Source organism: Monopterus albus, unplaced genomic scaffold (assembly GCF_001952655.1).
Source record: "Monopterus albus unplaced genomic scaffold, M_albus_1.0 scaffold63.1, whole genome shotgun sequence".
Lineage (NCBI taxonomy): Eukaryota > Metazoa > Chordata > Actinopteri > Synbranchiformes > Synbranchidae > Monopterus > Monopterus albus.
In genome coordinates, this window is record NW_018127943.1 from 1,393,265 (window position 1) to 1,416,944 (window position 23,680).

Sequence of the window (23,680 nt, forward strand, 5' to 3'; positions counted from 1 at the left end):
GTTGGGCAAACTCCCATGAACCCTCTGCCACCCTGAAGAGGGTATAGAGCTGGTCCAGTGTTCCACGGCCAGGACGAAAACCGCATTGTTCCTCCTGAATCCGAGGTTCGACTATCGGTCAAATTCTCCTCTCCAGTACCCTGGCATAGACTTTCCCGGGGAGGCTTAGGAGTGTGATCCCCCTATAGTTGGAACACACCCTCCAGTCCCCCTTCTTAAAAAGAGGGACCACCACCCCGGTCTGCCAGTCCAGAGGCACTGCCCCCGACCGCCATGCGACGTTGCAGAGGCGTGTCAACCAAGACAATAATTTACTTAATCTAATTATTTAAAAAGCCTTTATGCTGTTGTTGTATATTAGGGTGAGTGACTTTGATGTCAATCCCAAGAATGTCACAAACTTTACAGTCTTTAATTAGTGTTGGGGGGAAAAAGCTAACTTAAATACCCAGAATTATACTGCAGATTTAAAGTATAAATTTAACCTTGGAAAAAAATCCAGTCATGTAGGGCCTTATGGTATACTTGTAGTCTTGCTTCAATATATTATTCTGCTGTATATGGTGTCACAGTAACATTTCTGCAATGCTACTACAGTTCTCCTGCAGGGACTGCTGAATTAACAACTCTATGCAGCTCAACATCTCACTCCTTTACACAGAAGCACATAGATACATATCACGCAAACCGCACACTGTAGGCCTGTAGCTCCCTTCATGGTGCACAACAATGGCTGACATGGAAACTTTCAAAACACCCTATATTTATAGACCTGACATTATCTGAGAAACTGCTGGCAGTGCTTGATGGTGTCTGCTCAACACAGCTCTTAGTACTCAATAAAACACATCCAGTGGGCTATATTCAAAGCACAGTGATACTCAGAGAATGACTTAGCCAACAAGTCTAGCAAACAAGGGATCACTCCAAAGGCACAATACAAAATGTTCAATGAAGTAAAAAAAAGAACACTAGAGGAACAGTTAAAAACTTGGAGTGATTGGAGTTGGTCATCATCTCTGTTCAGGAGTCCACCACATGCAAAATATTGAACCGGCATGGTATTCATGGCAGGACACCATGGAGTAAGCATTGCTCTCCAATAACAACACTGCAGCACGCCTGAAGTTTGCCAAAGACCACCTTAACACTCCACAAGACTACTGGGAAAATGTCCTGTGGACAGATAAAAAGAAGGTAGAATCATTTGGGAAGAACACACAGCACTATGTATGGCGTAAAAGGAGAACGACATACCAACATGAAGACATCATCCCAACAGTGAAGGGAGGGAGCATCATGATATGGGGCTGCTTTGCTGCCTCTGGACCTAAACTGCTTGCCATTGTGGAGGGAAAAAATAATTCCCAAGTTTATCAAGGTATCCTACAGGATAATGTCAGGGTGGCTGTCCGCTAACTGAAGCTCAGAACAAGCTGGTTGATGCAACAGGACAATGGCCCTAAAGACTGAAATAAATCTACTACAGAATTGATTTGGAGAGACAAAATCCACCTTTTGGAGTGGTCCAGTCAGAGGCCGGACCTCCGCCCAACAGAGATGCTGTGGAATGACCTCAAGAGAGCTGTTCACACCAGACATCCTAAAAATATGGCTGAGCTGAAGCAGTTATGTCAGGAAGAATGATTCAAAATTCCTCCTGAACGTTGTGCAGGTCTAATCCACAGCTATAGGAAGCACTTGCTTGAGGTTATTGTTGCCAAAGGTGGTTCAGCCAGTTATTAAAGCAGTGTTGCCATTACTTTTTCCACCATGACTTTGTGTCTTTAATGGGTGTGTTCAATAAAGACATGAAAGATCAGGACTGTTTGTGTTTAGAAATATTGTGTTTGTTGATATTGGTGACTTTGGTGAAGATTTCATTTCATGACCAAATTATGCAGAAAACCAGGAAATTGCAAAAGTGCCATTACCTTTTCTTGTATGATTTCTTTTTGTTTAATACAAAAATCCTATAATTTGTGACCTCTGTACAATGCTTTGTATAAAGGTCTTTAAATAACATATATTACTTTGTATGTATATGTACCAACTTTGCAGAAAATGTACCATCTTCATTTACTTGTGCTCTTTCTTTCACCATTTCTGCAAATGCTGTGTATGTATTGTTAGTGGTAAACAGACTCCAAGTGGGACTGACTGTTAAGAAGCAATTGTTGCTAACAGCTGTTGAAGTGTGTGTTGGGGGGCGGGGTGGGGGGGTGGGGGGTAATGTTCCACGAAACCATGACCCCTATCAGACCAATCTGCTTTATCCTGATAAAGACCTGGTGATGAAGATGGGATGTGCTTCTTTGACTTGAAGAGAGCTGCTGACAAAACACAGCAACAGTTTCATCCAAAAACTAATGTGATGTCTCTCCCTTCTACTTCTTTCTGAACAACTCATGGAAGTTGTTTTTAAAGGAGTGAGGCTGTGGCAACAATTTCCACACTTATATTTGATTGGTTTGGTATAAATGCTACCATACTTTCAGTGTGAATGATTTAAAACATCTTAGGGTTTCAAAGCACCACCAAGTATGGCAAAAAACAGCAATTCAGTAATAACAGTAATAATGACTAACTGCTTTTGCAGGGGTAAAGAAAACCTTACCAAATCACTATTGCTACCACCACTGTGGTAAAAGAAAGAGAATTGTGTTCCTGTTTTGCCTTGATTTGATTTGTAAACTCCAGTCATATATATCTTCATAATCTTTTTCTTTTGTTGGACCATACAGGTGAGATCACTGGGTTAGTACACTCCCTAAAGTTTTTCAAATCTTTCAAGTCCTCTTGACAATGATATTTGGTTGATTGGTATTCCACCTGAATATAGGAACCCTTGTTGTGATGAGATGGGGGTTGACATCCATAGCCCTTGTTCTGTGTTTTTGGTTTTATTGTTTAAAACTGATCAATCAAATGGGTATTTCATGTGCATTAGGCCACTATTCTTCCACAACAGCTCAGCAAAACAAAAACTATAACTTATATGTGAGTGCTGTTTAAAGAAAATCTTGAAAAAATAGGAACATATCCTTTAAGATGCTGTCGTTGGCTCACCAGCAAATATACCCATAATTTTATGATGAGTTGTTAAATGGCCAAAATGCAGGATGTGGATATCTGTTATGTAAAAGCCTGTAATAGAAATAGGCTAATAGCATCTCTCTCCCAGGGACATTACAGCACATGGCTACAAATGGAATCTGTCGGTGTTGATGGTGTGGGGGTATTTACACTTTTATTGCACTCACAGTAGCCTGATAAGGTCCGGACAAGGGGCAGTACGAGGTGACGAATAAGGAGCCTGAGCTCTCGTTGTTCTTCCCTCGGTCTGTGTCGACATGCAGCCATTGGCACTGGTTAAACTCCATTTCCCTAAAAGGAGACACTGGAGCCAACCAGAGTTGAGAACCATCACTTGTCAGTCTGGGGCCTGGCCTTAGCTACCTCCCACCCCCTCTTACAATATTGCCTCTCAGCTGCCTGGCATGTTTCTGCCCCCCCTTGCTCTTCACATATGCCATACACTGGTAAACTGTCACAGGCAGTTCCCCTTAGACAGCTTCTTGGTCAGATTACTTAGAGAAGATCTCAAATTACCATCACAGCCTCCTATCACCCACATCCCCAGTGCCCTGTTTGAGCTTAGCCATATTAACAGATCCTTTGGGACCTGAAGAGCAGCTCCACGGCCTATGAGTTGAAGAAAGATGCTGCAACTTATAGTTGGTGATATTTCTGTTGAGAGGTTTCTTAAATACCTTAGACTCTTTGTAGCTGATTTAAATGTCATAATTTGACTGTTGAAGTATGCACACAAGCTAATATACTATTAACTTGCTGCAGTTATAGTAGCTGTAAGAACAGTAGGTCCTTAGTCACACCGAAATTTAACTGTTTAAGTGTTTATTTGTCACAGATAATCCAACTTTTCAGTCCTTTATCATGTTTCCATCCATCCAGTCAAAAGTCTTCATGAAACATCCCTCTATATATGTCCATTGCTTTTCATCTCTATGGCATCTTTTCTCCAGTTTGGTGACGTCCTACACAGGATCCACTTTACAACTGTTTTGCTAAGCAACACTTAATTTGGGCTTGTGTGAACTCCTGAGCCCACCCACTGGCCCCCAGCCTCAGGATGCTGGGACATATTTAAGGACCCCTTCCACCCTCTTACCTTGTCCCAGTGGAAACTCCAGTCTTGTGGTTACAACTTGGTGAGTCCTTCTGCTGTCTTGTTTCAGCTGTTGGCATGTGGAGTGTAGGACACAGGGAGGATGAATAGACACTGCTGCTTTAAAATGTTACTATTGTACATATTACATGGCTATAATTATTCACAGTTTAAAGTTCTTATATTTTCTATTTGTGTGAGGACTTGCTGTTGGGAGAGGGAAAAGAAAGCAAAAGAAAGAGAACAAAAGGAAAACTGGTGGTGCTGGACAGGTAGAGACTGTCATGAAATATGGACAGGCCATCAAGGCTCATTAATTGTGACCTTCACTCTGCAGATAAGGAAAGACTGATGTTTAGATGCTTTCTGTGGAGTGGCAGGCATGCAGATCTAACCAGGAACTATGTAAAACCTAGAAGCCAATACAGATAGAGTTTTAAAGTTGTTAATATTAAATTAAATTAAACCTTATTTAATGTGTCATACAGGATATTCTTCTTAGCAGGGACAAAAATGATTGAAGTAGTATTTGTACCATTTTGGGAAGCTGAGAACTTTTCACTGAAACCCACCATAAAGGAAATGTAGTTAGCCAAAACACTATGGAGAAAAGCCTTTTAATCTCAGCCTAAATTTCATGGTTACAAGAGGCTAAATACAAATTTAAAAAGTGTATGTTTGATCTTCCTAGTATTTAAGCAGTAACATCACAGTTGGCTCACAGTTTGTCAGGAAAAGTTGTCATTGCAATGATGCCAGTACATTTTACAGCTTCATAAGTCTCATCTGCAATATCGAGGGTGATCTCCATGAAAACAGCAAGCCAAATTCTACAGCAGGCATTTAAATTGTACTTCGATGTTAATTTGAATGGGGAAGCCTTGATAAAATGGGGGGTGTCTGTAGTGGCTCTTGAGATCCTGGAAGGCTCAGAGCACATGGTCTGGCTCTAGAGTGGCAACAGCTGAGGAGAGGCCCAGGCTTCCACTGCCACTTGTCAAATGACACACTGCCTCAGCTGTTAAATGGGTCCAGTTTAATGACAAGATACAGAAGACAAGCTGTTGGGGAGGTGGGGGAGTGGAAAGGGTCCCCAGGCTGAAAATAGACGTGGCTGTGAGTGTGTTTGTGTGGGTTGATTCATGTCCCGTTTTGGCTTCTCAGGCAGCTGTCAGAGAGGAGATTGGGTCCATTGTTTCTAAGTATTGCAAGGTTTTGTCTCTTCATATGAAATTATCCTTCATGCAGACTTCAAATGTAAATATTACACATTTGAACATGCAAATGATCATCTTACATAACCTTGAAGAGAGCACATAATGTTCAGTGTTTGGCTGTAAAAAACTATCAAATAGAAGCTCCTCGCCCAGATACAATAAAACTTTCCTATGAATATCTCAGCCTAAGATTGTGCCGGTTTTTCCATCCTCTCTTGTACAGAAGGCCAGCCAAGAAAGGTCCAAGCATGTGTGACGACGAAGAGACCACCGCCTTGGTGTGTGACAATGGCTCTGGCCTGGTCAAGGCTGGGTTTGCCGGTGATGATGCTCCTCGTGCTGTCTTCCCATCTATTGTCGGACGTCCCCGTCACCAGGTATGAAAATCTTTCTAACGTTTATTTTTGTAGTTAAATCCGAGGCTGTCTTTATCTTGAGTTTCTGAGATGTTTTCTTTGTTCTCAGGGTGTGATGGTGGGCATGGGTCAGAAGGACAGCTATGTGGGAGATGAGGCCCAGAGCAAGAGAGGTATCCTGACTCTGAAGTATCCCATTGAGCATGGCATCATCACCAACTGGGATGACATGGAGAAGGTGAGAAGCAGATAGCCACAGTGCTATTCCTGCATATTCAACAAATTAGGTTTTGGGTAATTTTTATTAACAAATAAAAAGACTTACTATGCGTTGAGAAGTGTTACACCAGTAAAACTCCTCATCCCCATCCCTGCTACCCAGATCTGGCACCACACCTTCTACAACGAGCTCCGTGTGGCCCCAGAGGAGCACCCTACCCTGCTGACTGAGGCCCCCCTGAACCCCAAGGCCAACAGAGAGAAGATGACCCAGATCATGTTTGAGACCTTCAACGTCCCTGCCATGTATGTGGCCATTCAGGCTGTGTTGTCCCTGTATGCCTCTGGTCGTACCACTGGTGAGTCTACCAACAAGTACTTACACCTCCTTCACTGGCAATAAAATCATTCACCTTATTTTGTTTCTGTCACCATCTGACATTTGGCTTCTTTTTCTGGACAGGCATTGTGCTGGACTCTGGTGATGGTGTGACCCACAATGTGCCTATCTATGAGGGTTACGCTCTGCCCCACGCCATCATGCGCCTGGATCTGGCCGGTCGTGACCTGACTGACTACCTGATGAAGATCCTGACTGAGCGTGGCTACTCCTTTGTTACCACTGGTAAGACAGACCTACTGTAAAGTACAAGCAGTCTCCATCAGTTAGCTGAAAACAAAACAGGGATTTTTGTAAAACAAGATTAATAGTTTTCTGCAGGTTTGTGTACACTAACTTCATTTAAATCCCTATGATACATCAGTGCAGTGTTGACTTGTGAGATCAAACTCAACTAAACTTGTGAAATTTCCTCCCTGCAGCTGAGCGTGAGATCGTGCGTGACATTAAGGAGAAGCTGTGTTATGTTGCTCTGGACTTTGAGAATGAGATGGCCACCGCCGCCTCCTCCTCTTCCCTGGAGAAGAGCTACGAGCTGCCCGACGGTCAGGTCATCACCATCGGTAATGAGCGTTTCCGCTGCCCCGAGACCCTCTTCCAGCCTTCCTTCATCGGTGAGTCAGACTCAGCAGTCAGGGTTATTCTCTGGGAACGCCACTCATTCTGCAAGGCATATTTATAAGGGATTAAGTTTCTAAATTCTCTTCTTGAAACAAATTTTTTTGCTTACTTTTCTTCCTTTCACTTCTCAGGTATGGAGTCTGCTGGTATCCATGAGACTGCCTACAATAGCATCATGAAGTGTGACATTGACATCCGTAAGGACCTGTATGCTAACAATGTGCTGTCCGGTGGTACCACCATGTACCCTGGTATCGCTGACCGAATGCAGAAGGAGATCACTGCCCTGGCCCCCAGCACCATGAAGATCAAGGTGAACCTTTACACAACAGAACTGAGTGGTTAAAGCTATTTAGGTATACTGTAAAATGTTCTTGTACCAACCTGTACCTCTGCTCCTCCTCTGCTTTCCTGCAGATCATCGCTCCCCCTGAGAGGAAATACTCAGTCTGGATCGGCGGCTCCATCCTGGCCTCTCTGTCCACCTTCCAGCAGATGTGGATCAGCAAGCAGGAATACGATGAGGCTGGCCCCTCCATCGTCCACAGGAAGTGCTTTTAAATATCAAACCAACACCAAAGACCCCCTCACCAACTTTCCTTCCATATCTGTTTCTACTGTACCTTTTGTTGTATATACATGTGATGTTGTAATAAAAATAGTTGCTTTTAACAGTAATCTGGAGTCTGACTCAACATGATCATGCAAAAAATGTCCATAGGCCTGTTGACTCAACATATATTAGTCATCTATGGCTAAACTGTTTAAAATAATTTTACCTAGTAGTATTTATTCTTTCTATTCAACTTCAATATCAACTTTAGTAATATCCCAAAGGACTGACAATGAGCAGCAGCAAATCAAGGGAACAGGAGTGATATAAAATCCATCCACCCATTACCACTACGCTGCTTATTCTGATATAGAGCAACTTTGTGAAGTTCTATCTATTGCCACCTATTTTCATGTCAAAAGCTCATATCTACCATTTTTCTCATGTCACCTGAATGCACCACTATTCCTTCATTACTTGCTTCCTGTGTCACAGCTGATGTGGATGAGCATAATAAAGCCTGTCCTTTTTGTTCTTTAGTGATTTTACCCAGCCAGTAACAGAGACTGAACTGTATAGTTTTCAACACCTGTTAAGTAATGAATGTTACAGATAGCAGTATGATTCGGTTTCACCTACAAGTTCTTTATGGGATAACTGTGAAGAGCTTTGAGAAGCAAGGGGAGAGACTGTTCTTCAGTGGTGCAAAGATCTTTGGTGTTCCTCTAGAAAATGTACCCAGGCGATACATACCTGAGTTTGGCCTCGTACCCTGGTGAGTGAACACAGCAGAAGACTTTTCATATTGAGACAAAATGTTATCGACAAATTGCTGTTTACATGTTTTGTGTCTCAGCTTTTTGGTGGATGCTTGTGTGTTTCTTCTGGAGCGTGCTGGGACTGTAGGCCTGTTCAGAAAGCCAGGTGCTCTTTCTCGCATTAAGACCCTCAGGGTAGGATTTTGATCTTTGCTTTGCTCATAAATTCCACTGTATGGTTTTAAAACTCCCCTGGAGTAACAGTGCTTTAGTGTTTTATCAGCAAACTGTTTCTCAGCAGGATCGATGAAGAAATAAATTTTGTGGTGCTACATAAAGTAACTTTGTTACTGTGGCCAGATATTCATCAGGATGCACTTCTGTTTCTGGTTTCAGGCCAAGCTGAACAGGGGAGAGCAGTGTTTATCCACAGCCCACCCCTATGATGTTGCCACTCTGATCAAACAGTTTTGTAGAGAACTACCAGAACCATTGTTTCCCTCTGAGCTCCATGCAGCTCTGCTCAAAGCCCAGGAACTATCTAACATGCAGGACAGGCGGTCAGCCCTCCAGCTGCTGTCCTGTCTGCTACCTGCCAGAAACTGCTCCTGTCTGCATTACCTGTTTGACTTTCTCTCCAAAGTCTCCCACAGGTATGACAATAGCGAGATTAAACCTTAATAGGCAGAGTCAAAGGATTGTACCTTTTGTACAGTTTGTATTTAAAACAGCTCCTTGTGTTTAGATTTTAGCATTGACAGGCTATCAAATGGCTATTTTTCTTCAGAGTGGTACTTTCTGGGTTAGCAAACGATGATTTAATTGGCTTTCTCTTCTTTGCTGCTGAAAGATGCGCTGAAAATCTGATGACCAGCTCCAACCTCGCCACTGTCTTTGCCCCATGTCTTTTACCGCCTCCAAACATGTCAGAGATGAGTGAAGGACGACTTGAACTCAGGGTTCTTCTCCTGCGCACCTTCATTGAGAATCCTCGCTTATTTGGTCATAAACCAGTTTTTCTGTGTGGGCTCTGTAGTTGAATTACATTTGTTTGTATGTGTCTGCTATGTTATGGTCTTTATTATATTTACAGGTGTTATTCCAAAGGCTGTGAGGGACAGTATGGAATTCCTGATGAACTTCCGGTTTCTGAAACGAGCACAATCAAAACAAGGCCAAAGAGAAAAACACAGTTTCAGAGAAAAACACAGTTTCAAAGGAAAAGCAAAAAGTAATTTTTAGTTTGACTTCTTCAAAAATCAGTGTAAATGCAAAGGTAGAATGTCATTTAAGCAGTAACAGTGTAAGATACAAAATTGAACTGTATCAAGCTCCTGTGTTCTCTTTTTAATTCATTTCCTCAAATGCATATAGTAATACAGAGTGTAAAGACTGTGCCCTGGATTCAGGGGAGGTCAAAGGTCCCACCTCCTCCGGTCGCTGAGCAGAGCCCAGGCTCCTCATCAGGAGGAAAACCAACCCTCAGGAGAAGCATTGGTATGGACACCTTCCCCAATATCCTTCTGTTTAGGGCCATCATGCCTTGTGCAGGTAAATATAATATGAAGAAGGAAACATGCTCTAGCACATGGGAAACTTCTTTGTTGTACAGAATGCGATGATATTGTTGTTGTTGTTGTTTATAGATCAAGGTTTCAGACCTGCACCAGATTTATTTGATGGTTCCAGTCCTATTGGCAAAGAGACCTGTAAGACATCGCAAGAGAAATTAAAAAGGTAAATAACAGAATGACACAAGTAGTTAAGTCATTAGGTGGCGAGGAAGTTTGACGTGGAAGACTGTGTGAGATTTCCAAAAAATATTTTCCCTGTGAGAAGTAATTGGAAAGACTGTAGATTGTACTTTCCTTAATTTTGGAATAATATAGAATTTAATATTATGATGCCAAAGATGATCTGCACTGAAAACCCAGGAATGTTTACAGTATGAGCTGTCATATGTATCAGTGGTTTCATGTTTTAAAATGACAGCATCCCAAATCTAATACACACCAGCTGATGTTTTACCTGTTTGTCCTTTTTGTTTGCAGAGATCTGCGTTCATATCATTTCCCCAGACGTAGCAGAGGGCTTGATGCAGACAACTCTCCTGTGCTCACTGCTGTGGGGAAACTGAAGTTCACACCTTGGAGAAGACGTGCTTCACTATAGTATTTAAAGTAGACATGTTGATTGCCCCAAATACAGCATTTTAGGTCATGATCTCTGATTCACCAGTTTATATTCTTAAAGTAACATACTGTGTTTATAGGAAGTAACTTAAGTTATGTTTTAGCATTGTTTATTTTAATAAATTTATCTTTTACTCTATTTCACAACAAGACTATTAGTCTTAGGTATCCAGATGCTTAAATTGTTTTTTCTGAAGTGTATTTTTACCTGTGCAAGTGTAAAGTGAGGCAGTTCACTTGTTTATCATCAGTTTATCTTGAATGGAAACCAAAGATTCAAACTCAAAATGCCAAGAATGTGTATATAAAAGCAATTTTTTAAAGAAAAAAAGCAATCTTTTGTTTGCTTTTTTTTATTATTATTAATTTCACCGCAGAATTTTGTGTTGGCAACCCACAAGAGGTTAAATAAGCAACAACAAACAAATCCCAGTAAGAGAGAAATTATATATAACTAATTGGTGGATCACATCATCAGAGTGGTCACAACTGTATCCCAGTCTACAGCTTTAAAGACTCTTGAGTATTAAGGTCCGGATAAAAGGTAAAAATAAAGGATAAAGTTGAGCCAAAGCCAAATACGAAGTAGCGAAGGTCTAATTTGCGTTCTATGATTTGCCTCAGGTTGGCTATTTGGTAGCCTTGGATCAGCATCATGGAACCAAAAGCTGAAAAAGCACCTGATAAAGATAATTACTTATGACTACAGAAAAAATGTTCCGTGCACCCTGTAACAGCCAATGAGAACTGGGGATTGTAGTCTCCTAGCAACTGCATCTGAATCGTCAAGCGAGGCCAATCGCATCCTCCTGCGAGGCTAATCAAAAGCTCTGATGCCACCGGAAATCAAGTGTTTCCTCTGAAAAATATGGCTATTAAAACAGGACAAAACCTGAGAAGACATAAATAAATAAAAACATGTATATCAGCTAACTCAAATGAGATTATGTGTGCGAGAAAATCGGCTTGAAATCTATTTTAAATCCTTTTGTCGTAGTGTTTCTGAAGCAACATTTTACTTTGGAAACCGGAAACGTATGTTTTCTTTGTCAGTTTGAAAGAGGTCTCGCGCAGCAGGTATGTCCCTCCAACAGCACGGACACGGTAAGAAAAATACACATACTCTTGATCATTTTTGACATTATGTAAAAAATAAAATCAATTGTATCAAATCAATGCATTTAAATACAGCTTTTATTATAAAGTAGGTGTGTTTTTATGTTTAATAGGCTATTTATAGACTTAATGGCTCTGTTTACGTACTAGTACGTGGTGCGCCAAAGATTTCTTTCATTTACTTGCAGCACCTTTTTTGTTTTCTATTGACCATATCGAGAGAAAACATTAAAACCTATGAACCATTCTACTTTAGAGTTGTGTGCACATACTGACACGCTTGTCTGTCTTGTAGCTACAGCACGGTCTGATTTGTGTTTTTCACCCTGCAAACGACAGAAATGGGCTCCGCGGTGCGGTTGTGGCTGCTCGGCCTCCTCCTCTCCCTCCAGCTCAGCAGGGCTCCGGCCCACAGTCCCCGCACGGCGGACCAGGTGTCCGAGGCCGACATCCAGCGGCTGCTGCACGGCGTCATGGAGCAGCTGGGCATCGCACGACCCAGGGTGGAATATCCCGCACATCAGGCCACCAACATCGTCGGGCCTCAGAGCATCCAGGGTAATATGAGGTCATTAAGAATAGACGAATAAAGACGACGTAACCGAAATTCTAGTCGTCACTCCAATGTTTCTTGTTTTCCCCCTCGTTCTGATAAAATAATACACTAATGACGGCTCAGTATTTGTTTTTTTTATTTAGTTTCCAAATTGCTAGATGCTAGTTTCAGATTCCCCCCAGATGCATTCAAATATAATCCCTTTCCAAGCATTATAATGATACTGCTGTTCTGTTTAGGGCCACTGCAGTTCAGTTCTTTTCCGAAACAACAAATTAGATCCTATACTTGAAACGTTGTATTGTAAAAATGAATACCTGGATGATGCTGACATTGTTCTATATTAAGCTTTTCTACTGTAGCTGGTAGTGATGTTGCAGGTGTATTTGTGGTAACTGTAATGCTCGTTTTATTCCACAAGGTGGTGCTCACGAAGGCCTGCAGCACCTCGGCCCCTATGGGAACATCCCCAACATTGTGGCTGAGTTGACGGGCGACAATGTTCCCAAAGACTTTAGTGATGACCACAGCTACCCCGACCCTCCAAACCCCTGTCCCCTGGGGAAGACAGGTACAAACTCTCATTCTGGACACATTATGTAAACGCAGCAGGACAAAACAAATGACTCCCAATATACGGCTACTTTGAAATTCAGCAATTTCAGTGCAAATTTTGCTGCTGTTGCTGCATCATGGTCCCAACTCTTTAGGTTTGTAAGACAGTTTATTTCATGACTTCATTCTATGGGCTTAATTTTAAAGGAGGTTAAAGAGGTCTTGTTTATTTGTCAGCATGCTTAATGAAAGTGGTGCATTATCAGTAACCTCACCCTATGTCATATCAAATTTTAAAGCGGCAGACGGATGTTTGGAAAATGCTCCGGACACAGCTGAGTTCAGCAGAGAATTTCAGAAACACCAGCACCTGTTTGACCCAGAGCATGACTACCCTGCCCTGGCCAAGTGGGTGAGTACAGAGCAGGACGCCCAATACTGATTATTTTCATAACAAGTTAATCTCCTGATAACCTTCTGATTGATTGTTTGTGACTGGCTGTAAAACAATGCATATGCAATTTCTTTATTTCCCCTCAGAGCAAGGAGCTTTTGTACCAAAAACTGAAAGGAGGGCCAAAAAGAAGAAAAAGGGTAGAGTGTTTCTTGTTTTTCTTTTTTCCTGTGTTGATCTGAGAAACCACATCAGCAGCACTGAGCTTTGCCCCTGAAGGGACTGCTGTACTCTTAAACCCACTGATTTAGATGTGAAGTGATATTTTCTGAACAAACTAACAAACCCACTTAGATTTTTGGGGCGGATAAAACTTTGTATTCCAGCATTTTTGTATTTTATTTGGTCATGTTAAGAAGTTGTGCACATATTTACAGTATGCATACTCATATTATTGTCTCCCTGTTTGCAGAGTGTCAACCCATATTTAATGGGCCAAAGGCTTGACAATGTGGTTGCCAAGAAATCGGTTCCTCACTTCTCTGAAGAGGAGGATGAGAAGGAGGAGGAGGCACTGACTAGATCTGCTGCCAGCAAAACCACAACCTAAACTCTTGCACCTGTAGGTTGCAAGTGAAATATACTACAGTATACTCTCAGATTAAAGATTTTAACACTGCATATATGGGCATTTTGGTTTAACAAGCAATGAAACTGACTTCAGTTCAAGTAGTATAAAATAGGAAATGGTAAATAGGAAAAAACTGTCCCCATTGTGTATTATTGTATTGCAAACATATGAATTGGCCCAGGTCTGTCTTAAAACTGGTAATCTTGTTTACCATGTTTTTATTTTAACATATAGGCATTACAATCCAGGAACTTGGTTCATGGGCACAAAGTTTTAGGACTGTGGTGAAACAATGGCACTCAGCTGTCATCATGAACAAGGAGCCAAGAGCGCCAGGTTTACTTATCATTGGGATCTACACACTCATGCACAATACCAACTAGGATTGCATGTGCTTTCTGACCAACAGTTAAAACCCGCAAAATGTTGAGTTTACTATTGGAGAAAAATGAGAAGCCTGCAAATTGTCACATTTGAGAAGCTGATACCATGAAAAAAAAGACAATCTATGATCAGAATTTACAGTTTACAGTTTGTTGTCGCTAGATCATCTAATTGGCTGATCATTTCAGCTCTAAAGTACTGGAGTGTTTCTGTGTGTCTGGGGAAATAATGAGGTCATGAGTAACTTTAAAGATCAGAAAGCAAACTGCTGTCATTGCATTTCACTTTGAAAGATTGTCTTAAAGAGAAAATACATCCCCAGTACATGTCAAACTATCTGAGCACTAAGGTTTACACTTTGATGTGGGACATACAGTATCTGTAAATATCTGTTAACCAGTGGGTATTGGATTAGAATCGACAAGGTCTAGAATGTTTATAGAGGGAAAGTGATTCTTGGTTCACTTTTACACCAACTCCTTACTTTTTCTAGTTTTAAGGAGTATGCAGTAGTCACATTGCTTGAGATTTAACCCAAAAACCAGGATATATGAGGTTAAATATTTAACTGGCAGTGTACGGTATATCTACAACAATATGAACTTGTATAAAGAGGTATTGATTGGGAGGAATAAAACTTATTCATGACATCACATAGATCTATATTCACCCTCAATGTTTAATTTTTGTATAACTTAATATGAAGAGCTAATCACCTCCGTCTTGAAGAAAAGATTCAATAGAGAAGCTAATAATAAATAATAATTGCTTTGTCATGTAAGGGATGATTGTGATCTACTTCACTATATCATGGTAAATACTGTAGTTCTTTTGATTATCATCTGTTCATATCACCATGGTATATGCAGTAACACGAGTCTCCACAAGCAGCAGCAAATTTGTCTGCCAAAAATGTTTGTGTTCTGTTTTTGTTCAAATAAATGATTTATCTGCATTGGCAAAGTTTGGAGGAGGATTTTTTTCTCCCCTTTCAGAGAGATAAAGAGAGGGTTAGGGTTTTGGGGTGTGTTCTGCTGAAGCTCTGAATCTCAAGACAGTTTAGAAAAGCCTCTCATTGTGTCAGCCATAAAGCCACTACAGAGGACAGAGCTGAGGACAAAACTGTCTGACGGGACAAGGTTTTTCTGTGAGGACCTTAAATAAACAGGTAACTAAAACTGTCATTACTGGTTCTGCTTGCTAAAGTAAACTCACAAGTTGTTATGTGTTTGGAAAAAAACTGCATGCGCACTGCTTATTTTATGCGTAATGCGCGCGTAAAAGTTGTGCGTAAAATGCTCCGTCAGTGACTAATATGAGGTTTGTTTTCATTTCAGCTTCAGTAATGAAGACACTACCAGTATTGATCGCTGCAGTTGTCTTAGTGCTGCTGCTCGGCCCACTGAGTTTAGATGCTGTGAACTTTCAAAGCGCTTCACCAAATTTAAACAAGTACAACCCAAATGATTCGGAGAGGTGCCTACAGCCCCCAGTCGGTGGCCTAATTTCCCGCGGGCCGGGGCCTGCATCCACAACCGATGAGGTGCTGGAGTCCAGCCAGGAAGCGCTGCATGTAACGGAGCGCCGGTACCTGCGCCTGGACTGGTGCAAGACGCAGCCTCTCAAGCAGACTATCCACCAGGAGGGCTGCCTGAGCCGCGCCATCATCAACCGGTTCTGCTACGGACAGTGCAACTCCTTCTACATCCCAAGGCACATTTACCAGGACGGAAACGCCTTTCAGTCCTGCTCTGCCTGCAAACCCAAAACTTTCAGCACTATTACGTACACCCTCTTCTGTCCGGGACAGACGCCCAGCACCAGGAAGAAACGCGTCCAGCGTATAAAGCAGTGCCGATGCACAGCAATAGACGCGGATTAGACGCAAACCAGCACTTGCCGGTAATGATGTTGGAGGACAAGTGCAATTTTGCTAAAAGGACTCACGGTAATAATCGAAATAGGAAGGGGCGAAGTAGAAATGAAGATATCCAGCAATTTACAAACAGATTTTGTTTCAAGACACATCAGTGGATGTTCCTTTAGAGTGACAGTTTGACCTGAAACTTATTTCTGACTAAAAATCGTGTTACCTACCCGTTACTTAGAAATAAATTTAGTTTGCATTAACAGATTTTAAAGATTTACTGGCCTTTGCCAAAGTTCTTGGTTTAATTCAAATAACTGGTGACCTTAAGTGTCAGTAAAAGCGGGCTTAAGGTAGACGAAGGCTAGTTTGTAACAATACAAAATGTCTTATTTGTTGCAAAATGTAGGCTAATGGATGTGCCAGGTGCACGACAATGTGTCTCCACAGGACTTGGATGGTTGTACTGTTTCCACTGTGTGGGATGTGGAGCTGAAGGGTTAGCTGCACTGCTAGATGCCACTTCATTTAATGACTGTGCCTAATTTGTGTATCATATAAAGTAAAAATGTGTGTAAATAAAGTTCTCAAGCATTGAAATCCCGTTTTTCTGATCAGTGATTTTATTTGTTGAAAGATACTGTAAAACATTGTCAGAATTATCGTGAAATGTATAAGAATCTATAGACACTTGGAGCAACTGAAAATCTTTTAGAGTTAAATACATTTTGTAAGTAATAGATCATACTACATAAAGTGTCAGTTGATGAAGTATTTCATGGATGTGTAAGAATAACGGATAAACTTCCCCAAGGAAACGTTGATTTGGTGCCATGTTCCATATCCAGTTTAATCCAAAGTGAGAGACAGGAAAAGGTAGTTGTGTGGCTGAAATCATCCCGAAGCAACACACTGTACACATCCTTTTTTAAAGCTCTTGAGTTACAGGTAGGCTGGATCTTTTCTGGCGCATTCGTTCTTTCTGTTGGGACCAAAATATGAGCAGTATTTTATCAGTTCTTCCAACACCAGCACCGTAGAAAATGCTTTGGTGGCATATGTGGTCTGTATAAAGCAATGCTCTGAAACAAAAACGTGATATTGCTGGATTTCCTGTTCAAGGTATTGTTTAGCACTGTCTGCCGATTTACCACAAGACACATGACAAACTGTGATATTATGAATCCCATTTTACCAGACTATTGGGGTTGAGCCTTCTTGTTTCCACCTTCTTATCTTCTGTGAGCCTCTTCACTGACATCTTAGCTTCTTTTAGCCTACAATGTGTAAGTGTCAGATTATTAACCCTGGACCATTTGAACCATGCCTAAAAAACTTCAGTACCTCAGAGGATGAACCAATCTCCCAGTGAGTCAAATTATGAATTTGAGTCTCTTATTAATGGTAGCAAAAGTAAATGAATAACACAAGATGTCAACAAAAATTAGGTTTGATCAAATAAAAACAATACGTATCATAAAGACAAACTGTAACATTTAATCCCAGTTATTATGACCAAACTTCAAACCAGACATGCCATAATTTGAGGACAATCTTCTTAAGTTATCCCAGAGTTTATCAGCCCTATATTGGAATTTTGAGATAACCAAGTTCTCTGAACTGAATAATTTAAATTTGACATGAACCAATTATTACACTTCAGAAACTGTTGGCTGTAGACATACTGTATGCAAAGATGATAGAGATACCTCTCTTTAGAGATGTTCTTGTTTTCCCTCTTCCACCTGACCTTGAAGTCGGCACAAAACTCAAACCAGAGCAGGAAGAAATGACTAGCTGTCACCTCCTTCTCTCCGGTCCTGGGCTTCAGTCCAAAATACAGAACCAAGTCCTTAAAACTGAGCAGCAAGTATAAAAAACGAGAGGATTGAAAGCACAAATAATTACTTTAGCTCAGATTGAACAGTTTTCAGAAAAAGGCTATGAACTTGTCAGCCTCAAATAAATCTTCGCACAACATTCATGGCTGCTGCTTCCTGAGTATGCTACATCTGTAAGGATGTCAGAATGTGTTACAATTAGTTTCCAAAGAATTTTCATCTGTCAAGTGATTGCTGAGGAGATTTTAATGAGATCGCATTGAATTTCAGGCAAAGGGCAGTATACATTTAATTCTCCTACCTTTTCTGTGCAGTCATCAACTGACAGGAAGCTTCAGCCTGTTCTTTTTGTGCTGCAAATAAACAGAAAAGAAAATAGTTTAGTTGCAATTAGACTCCTACAAAAAGAGTCATAATCTCTATGGAGAATCTGCTGGTATAAATACTTGTAGGAGCACATTGTAATGATGATGACCTTTGCAAATGGAGCCAGACAACAATTTGGTCTTTTCAAAGCAGCAATTACACAGTCACTTTTTATTTATTAAAAAAGGGAGTCTTTCCTGCTGCCACTTTCAAAATTCAAAGTCATTATGGTAAAATATGAGGTACACTACCACCTGTTTGTCTCCTGTATTGTTATAAAGTTTTGTTTTAGTCCCTAGAAAAAATGTCCAGAACAACAAACCACTTAAGTGATCTACCTAATTCTAGTTGTCTTGTATTTTAGGCTTACAACATAAAATGCCTCAGTTGAAGGCCCGGTTGCTTGTGTGTCTCAGCCACTGCCAAATCTGTCTGATCCCTATCTGAATGTCTAGCCTTTACTCTGAATCCACCCTGTCTCCCACACACAGATACCAAAGACACATCATGAACAATACAAAGGGACATTTTCAGGCCAGTAATGGGATTAAGAATATATTTTTGTGGCTGCTAAGAGACTGTGACAAGTTTGCAGCTGTACAACATATGACTGTTAAAACTCACCGCTGAGAACAAAAGCCTCCATCTTGTCTTTAAACGGCTGCAAGTGTTCTTCAGGAGAGTTAGAGCAAACTTTCTGTATGTCTTTCTCACATCCTGGAAGCAAGAAACAGCACAAGGATTCAGAAAAATGGGGGAGAAATGCAGTTAACCTTGAGAGAAGATCAAATCTAGCTCATGAAAGCTTTTTGTATTTGCTGTTGGGACTCAATCTCTGGCCAGGAGATGATGTATTAGTTTATGGATTGCTTGCAATAATGAGAAGAATGGCTACACAGTTAACATGAGCAGTGATAACCACCACAGAAAAGACAGCTACTCAGACTTTAAACCACAGAAATCCCAGGAAGGAAGATATTATTATAGTACAGGAGAAGGGGTGCCTGGGAAGTATAGTGCAGAAGCACCACAACAAAAATGATGTTAAAGACAACTAAAGGTTATAAAAACCCTGCATGCTGTTGTCTCATTCTTCTTCCAAATAGGAACGAGACAGAATCTTTTGTTGCAGATAAATGTTACCTGAAATCAACCAAATTCTGTCCTTTCATAGATCTAGACCATTTTAGACTGGCAAGTTTAAACCTTTTTAGAGAAGCAAGACATATACTTGTGGGACTAAATACCCTGAAATCATGTCACATTGCATCCTGCAAGTCCTTGAACCTAAATGACTTGTTCTTAATGTGTGGAGAAGAGATTAAGCCACAGTACAGATCTTGGGTCCAGCGTTCCGGGATAGAAATGCATCCTTACATTTGGATTTCAGTCCAAAAATGACATGAATTTATTCCCATTTTTCCCATCTTTGACCATTATAAACTCTTGAATTAAGGAATGGGACTCTTCTGGGCGGAACTAGCTCCACCTGTGCTTGAGCAGGAGGCTACCAGCACAGCTCCTCTTTAGAGGAGATTCACTCAGAGATGGTGAGCGCCTACTTTGCACCCTCTCTCCCTCTACCTCTGCCAGACCATGTTACTAAGTGTCCATGTGAATCAGAGTAGCCAGTCTGCAGAGCCAGTCATAATAGAGGCTGTGGAGGGGGTCAAGCCACTGCCTTCCCACCCCCAACCCGGACACTTGATCAACATGCCCCAGATAAGATTGCAAAAGAATACTGTTTTCATTCACTGTGTAAACTGTGGAGGCGAGTAGGTCTCTGTGCATTGTGTTGTGAGCCTGTCTATCTTTTGCCAGATGAAAGTTTGCTTATTTGAGCCTGAAGAGGGTTATAGGCCTGCACATAAACAGAACCAGCTGATGAGGAGTGTGGTACCTTCAGATGTGAGACTAAATTACACAAACTGCATTGAAGCAGTGATTTGGTCTCATAGTGCCTCTTAAAGAGATTTCAAGGTTTTGTTGATGATATGTTTGGGTTGGTCACTTCATAAATCACAGCATCACCCATGTCAGATTATATGGTAGCATAAATGTATCAAGGAAACCAAATAGCACGGTACATTAGAGTAAGCAAAAAGTCTTCTTCATGGTGTTTGGCACACAGAAATGCCTATCAGCCTAAGAGCATCTTAGACAAGCATATTTAAATCTAATTACCTGTGTTGTCTCTCCGCTGTCATTGCAGTTCATGTCACTTTGCAGCTGAGCTGACCCTTTAAACCTTTTATAGTGCATTACCCATTATAATGTAATTTATTTATGAGTCTTCCCTCAACAGTCAACATGAAAGACTTAAGAGAAATGAATTTCATTTTAACTGTGTTGCGAAACATGTCGTACCAACCACACAGAAAACACAGGGAGAGTGAGGAACGACAGAATCAGATCTTCAAACCAGACATGAGGGTGGTTCAAACAGGCAGGACAAAAGGAACCTGCAACAGGCCATTCAGATTGCACTGTGGTTTGGCTAGATAGGTCGATAAAATAAAGCTGTGTTGAGAGGTAAAGAAAACTATCTGTGACACACATCTGGGGGCCACACTGGAGCCCAGGTGATACAGCCCAGCAGGTTAGGGATTCATGTATCTCTACAGAAGCCCATGCAAAGATACTAGAGATACTGGAGGTCTGGAGATTACATAAGTGGGAAGCTATGGTCTCCCTGCGCTGGCGACAGGGTCACAAAGGCACAGTGATGGGAGATCTGATGAGCAGGAGGATTAGAAGCTGGATCTGAAAGGCGCCAGGCCAGTATCAGCAACAAGACTCCTGCTAGTCTCTGAGTACATGCACGTACAGTGCACAGTGCAGGGAAAAACACATGTATATGTAGGGAGAACGTTACCAGACCGGGCCAAGGTTTGGTCTGTGTCTTCAGTGTGACACAAAATCACAGCAATGGAGTTACATGGGCTGGCTGAGGTTTTTCACACAGATGTTAACACTCACCATCTGGTCACAGTGGAGCTAATGCTTTTAGGAATGTATGCAACAATCTGCTATTATGAAACAAGTGCAGCCTCAGAGTATTGGTATTCATTACCCTGGAGGATGTTTTTTTTTTGCAAGTCTTCCAATAAAAGCAGCTGGACTCAATAAAGGCTGCAGCAGTTATATCACATACTTGTCAGATCTTGCCCGAGCTGTATCAGGTCCGTGTTGAGGTCATCAAAATTGACCTGTGCTGCCAGGAAGACATCGGGAGGTTCAGGAAGGGGGAACGTACTCTGGTCTGTGCCAGCATTCTGGTGGATTCAAAACCCAACACAACAACAAAACATTACAGTTAAATCAGGGAATGAGAAATGTTTTAATTTACTTTGCCTGTGATAGACTGGCGACCTGTCCAGGGCATACCCCATCTCTCACCCAGGGTCAGCCGAGATTGGCTCCATCTGCATCCATCTGGGTACCTGACTATTGTTTCAGTACAGGCCTCAAGATAAGTATTCCTGCCATTTCCACAGCATCGCGCACTCTTTACCAGTGAATGGTGAACAACTGAGTACATTCATTGTGCTGATTTAGACCACGAGATGCTGCTAAACGCTAACGAAAATGCTTCTAAGTGGATTCTGAATTATTTTGTTAATATATAATTTCCAAAGTCCAGAATGAACTTTCACACCCAGTACCTTGTCCACATTGTGCAGGTAGTACGACACCACATAATCCACCAGGCTGATATGACTGTCCTGAAAAGAAACATCAAAATTGCCTCAATATGAAGTAAAACCCCACTGAACTATACAGACCAACCATGCCTTCATTAAAAAAACAAGCACTAACATGTTTTTCCATATTCAGATAATGCTATTGCTGCATACAGATTACAAGCACAGTGTAAATCCAGTCACTGGGATTTACTGTATGAGTGTGTCTCTGAGCATAAAACAAACTGGTTCTTAGTGTTAGGAAGTAACCATCACTACTCCTTTTAAAACCCACTGAATTCACATATAAATAAGGTGGTCCAACCCTAAAAAGTCAATTTGCTAAACCAAAACCTGATGAAAAACAAGGAAAAGACAAAGGCCTTCTTAGTGAGCAGCCATGATTATCCCACTGTGACTGAGCACTCACTCTGCTCTTGACATCCTTGAGTTTAGGGAGTATCTCCAGGTCAAAGCCGTCAGCCTGACCTCTGGCCCTGCTGCCTCCGTTCATGTAGTTCCCCAGAGCCAACACAAGTCCCATCACCGCCTTTACGCCGTCGCCCTCCAGCAGACCCTCAAAACAGAAACCACACACAAAGTGAACACCTTTTTCAGGCTGTGTAAAGACAGCTGGTGTTCACCTTAACATGCTTCCTATTCCACGTCTCATAGCTAATAGATATCACCCTAATTTAAAGATATTACTGAGTTGGGTTTCTGGTGCTTTTCCTACCTTACAGACAGAAGAGAGTGTCCTGAGCTTGTGTTGGATGGAGGTAATCCCATCAGTGAACGTTGACTGGAAGATGATGCAGTGAGCTCTTCCTGTAAAGTCTGGAATCTGAGACAGCTCAAACAGGAACCTGGAGCACAGTCACATACATGAGGTCTAAACACAGTAGGTAGTAAACACACAAACATATACACAATCAATTTCTGGTGCCGTCTCATTTGTGATACTGACTGTTCAGGTTTGTCCAGCAGCTTAACTTCGTCTTCTGCTAACGTCTCGTAATGTTTCTTGATCCTCTGCAGCTCCTCTGGCTGTGCTCTCTGACACGTTGACAATAAAATATAAATAGGAGGTTCATAACTATATAATTGCACTTGTACTGAAACCACAGTAAAGTGTTCTGGAGTACCCACGTTTTCATACAGTGCTTCAATGGTCTCCAAGTCCACCACGGAGTGATCCACTGTCAGTACAGCTAAGGGTGGGAATGTGAACAGATATCAAATTTTAACTGGAGATAAAACATTTAACTGGGCACTAAGATTCTAAAATATCAGCATATCTTCATTGAGAAAATCCACAAATATGTGTACATCACATGTACATCATAATTGGCGTCCTAGCTAACTGTGAACTTCAATGACAAGCTGCTCAGCAGCACAGTGATCCTGTGTACTGTATGAAATCTGAGGTTCTGTAGGTGTAATATTGTACTTACACACACGTTTGAAGACATTAGTGCTTTAAATGTATGAAAGTTTATATTTTCTGTTGTACTCAGTCCTAATATCAGTGGCTAACAAGAAATAAACTCTGACCCAAGTGGTTTTCTTGCAGTACAGCTGAATGAAATAGTCTATAACTCACCTTGCTGTATGTCTTTCATCTCCAGGTGGAGGCTTGATATGAGGATGCCCACGGCCTGGGAGCGTTTACCGTCCAGCAGCTTGATCTAAAACACACAGTTACCATGACCACCTTACCACTAGAAACCATTAGTGAGTCATTAGTGGTGAGTCTGCTGTGACAGGATGGGGGGGGGGGGG

General features: G+C 41.4%; 5 protein-coding genes across 7 annotated transcripts in view; 4 read left to right on the forward strand and 1 right to left on the reverse strand.

The window, feature by feature from the left end:
• Positions 1-7,636, forward strand: part of actc1a (actin alpha cardiac muscle 1a) — a 9,285-nt gene extending 1,649 nt beyond the window's left edge. The window contains exons 1-8 of one of the 2 annotated variants that reach the window (XM_020604083.1): positions 4,053-4,232; positions 5,630-5,783; positions 5,872-6,000; positions 6,145-6,340; positions 6,445-6,606; positions 6,804-6,995; positions 7,134-7,315; positions 7,420-7,636. In XM_020604083.1, the coding sequence (XP_020459739.1) occupies positions 5,655-5,783; positions 5,872-6,000; positions 6,145-6,340; positions 6,445-6,606; positions 6,804-6,995; positions 7,134-7,315; positions 7,420-7,563 (1,134 nt within the window). In that variant the 5' untranslated portion in view covers positions 4,053-4,232; positions 5,630-5,654 and the 3' untranslated portion in view covers positions 7,564-7,636. Of the gene's footprint in view, positions 1-4,052; positions 4,233-5,629; positions 5,784-5,871; positions 6,001-6,144; positions 6,341-6,444; positions 6,607-6,803; positions 6,996-7,133; positions 7,316-7,419 lie in introns of those variants that run through there. The other variant, XM_020604084.1, reaches the window with a different exon arrangement.
• Positions 7,637-8,033: 397 nt separating this feature from the next.
• On the forward strand, positions 8,034-10,828 carry LOC109962395 (rho GTPase-activating protein 11A). The gene is made up of 8 exons (XM_020604082.1): positions 8,034-8,330; positions 8,412-8,508; positions 8,710-8,966; positions 9,164-9,315; positions 9,407-9,544; positions 9,688-9,864; positions 9,960-10,050; positions 10,365-10,828. The coding sequence occupies exons 1-8, from the start codon at positions 8,155-8,157 to the stop codon at positions 10,483-10,485; spliced, it is 1,209 nt and encodes a 402-aa protein (XP_020459738.1). The 5' UTR covers positions 8,034-8,154; the 3' UTR covers positions 10,486-10,828.
• Positions 10,829-11,401: 573 nt separating this feature from the next.
• Positions 11,402-15,096, forward strand: scg5 (secretogranin V). 2 transcript variants are annotated; one of them, XM_020604086.1, is made up of 6 exons: positions 11,402-11,582; positions 11,961-12,179; positions 12,599-12,748; positions 13,032-13,144; positions 13,273-13,326; positions 13,599-15,096. In XM_020604086.1, exons 2-6 carry the CDS (start codon positions 11,963-11,965, stop codon positions 13,734-13,736), a joined length of 672 nt encoding a protein of 223 aa, XP_020459742.1. In that variant the 5' UTR covers positions 11,402-11,582; positions 11,961-11,962; the 3' UTR covers positions 13,737-15,096. The 2 variants fall into 2 exon arrangements, with proteins under 2 accessions (XP_020459742.1, XP_020459741.1); XM_020604085.1 differs by having other exon boundaries at positions 11,403-11,609.
• A 390-nt stretch (positions 15,097-15,486) lies between these two features.
• grem1a (gremlin 1a, DAN family BMP antagonist) lies at positions 15,487-16,023 on the forward strand. Its single transcript, XM_020603870.1, has one exon. It carries the CDS (start codon positions 15,487-15,489, stop codon positions 16,021-16,023), a length of 537 nt encoding a protein of 178 aa, XP_020459526.1.
• A 653-nt stretch (positions 16,024-16,676) lies between these two features.
• The window catches only part of fmn1 (formin 1), an 11,566-nt gene continuing 4,562 nt past the window's right edge, over positions 16,677-23,680 (reverse strand). Inside the window, exons 6-17 of the mRNA XM_020603871.1 lie at positions 23,502-23,586; positions 23,048-23,109; positions 22,866-22,954; positions 22,635-22,764; positions 22,329-22,475; positions 21,881-21,940; positions 21,370-21,490; positions 18,840-18,932; positions 18,151-18,202; positions 17,718-17,867; positions 17,204-17,285; positions 16,677-16,990 (exon numbers count right to left, since the gene is read on the reverse strand). Coding sequence (XP_020459527.1) covers positions 16,937-16,990; positions 17,204-17,285; positions 17,718-17,867; positions 18,151-18,202; positions 18,840-18,932; positions 21,370-21,490; positions 21,881-21,940; positions 22,329-22,475; positions 22,635-22,764; positions 22,866-22,954; positions 23,048-23,109; positions 23,502-23,586 — 1,125 coding nt within the window. The 3' untranslated portion in view covers positions 16,677-16,936. The remainder of the gene's footprint in view (positions 16,991-17,203; positions 17,286-17,717; positions 17,868-18,150; positions 18,203-18,839; positions 18,933-21,369; positions 21,491-21,880; positions 21,941-22,328; positions 22,476-22,634; positions 22,765-22,865; positions 22,955-23,047; positions 23,110-23,501; positions 23,587-23,680) is intronic.

Bases quoted from the DNA above. Each gene is read 5' to 3' on its own strand.
- scg5 (XM_020604085.1), top strand. From the start codon at position 11,585: ATGTCCCTCCAACAGCACGGACACG. The intron at 12,749-13,031 runs GTACAAACTCTC...CAAATTTTAAAG, and splicing joins CTGTCCCCTGGGGAAGACAG to CGGCAGACGGATGTTTGGAA. The intron at 13,327-13,598 runs GTAGAGTGTTTC...CCCTGTTTGCAG, and splicing joins GGCCAAAAAGAAGAAAAAGG to AGTGTCAACCCATATTTAAT.
- grem1a (XM_020603870.1), top strand. From the start codon at position 15,487: ATGAAGACACTACCAGTATTGATCGCTGCAGTTGTCTTAGTGCTGCTG.
- LOC109962395 (XM_020604082.1), top strand. From the start codon at position 8,155: ATGAATGTTACAGATAGCAGTATGATTCGGTTTCACCTACAAGTTCTT. The intron at 8,509-8,709 runs GTAGGATTTTGA...TTCTGGTTTCAG, and splicing joins CTCGCATTAAGACCCTCAGG to GCCAAGCTGAACAGGGGAGA. The intron at 8,967-9,163 runs GTATGACAATAG...TGCTGCTGAAAG, and splicing joins CTCTCCAAAGTCTCCCACAG to ATGCGCTGAAAATCTGATGA.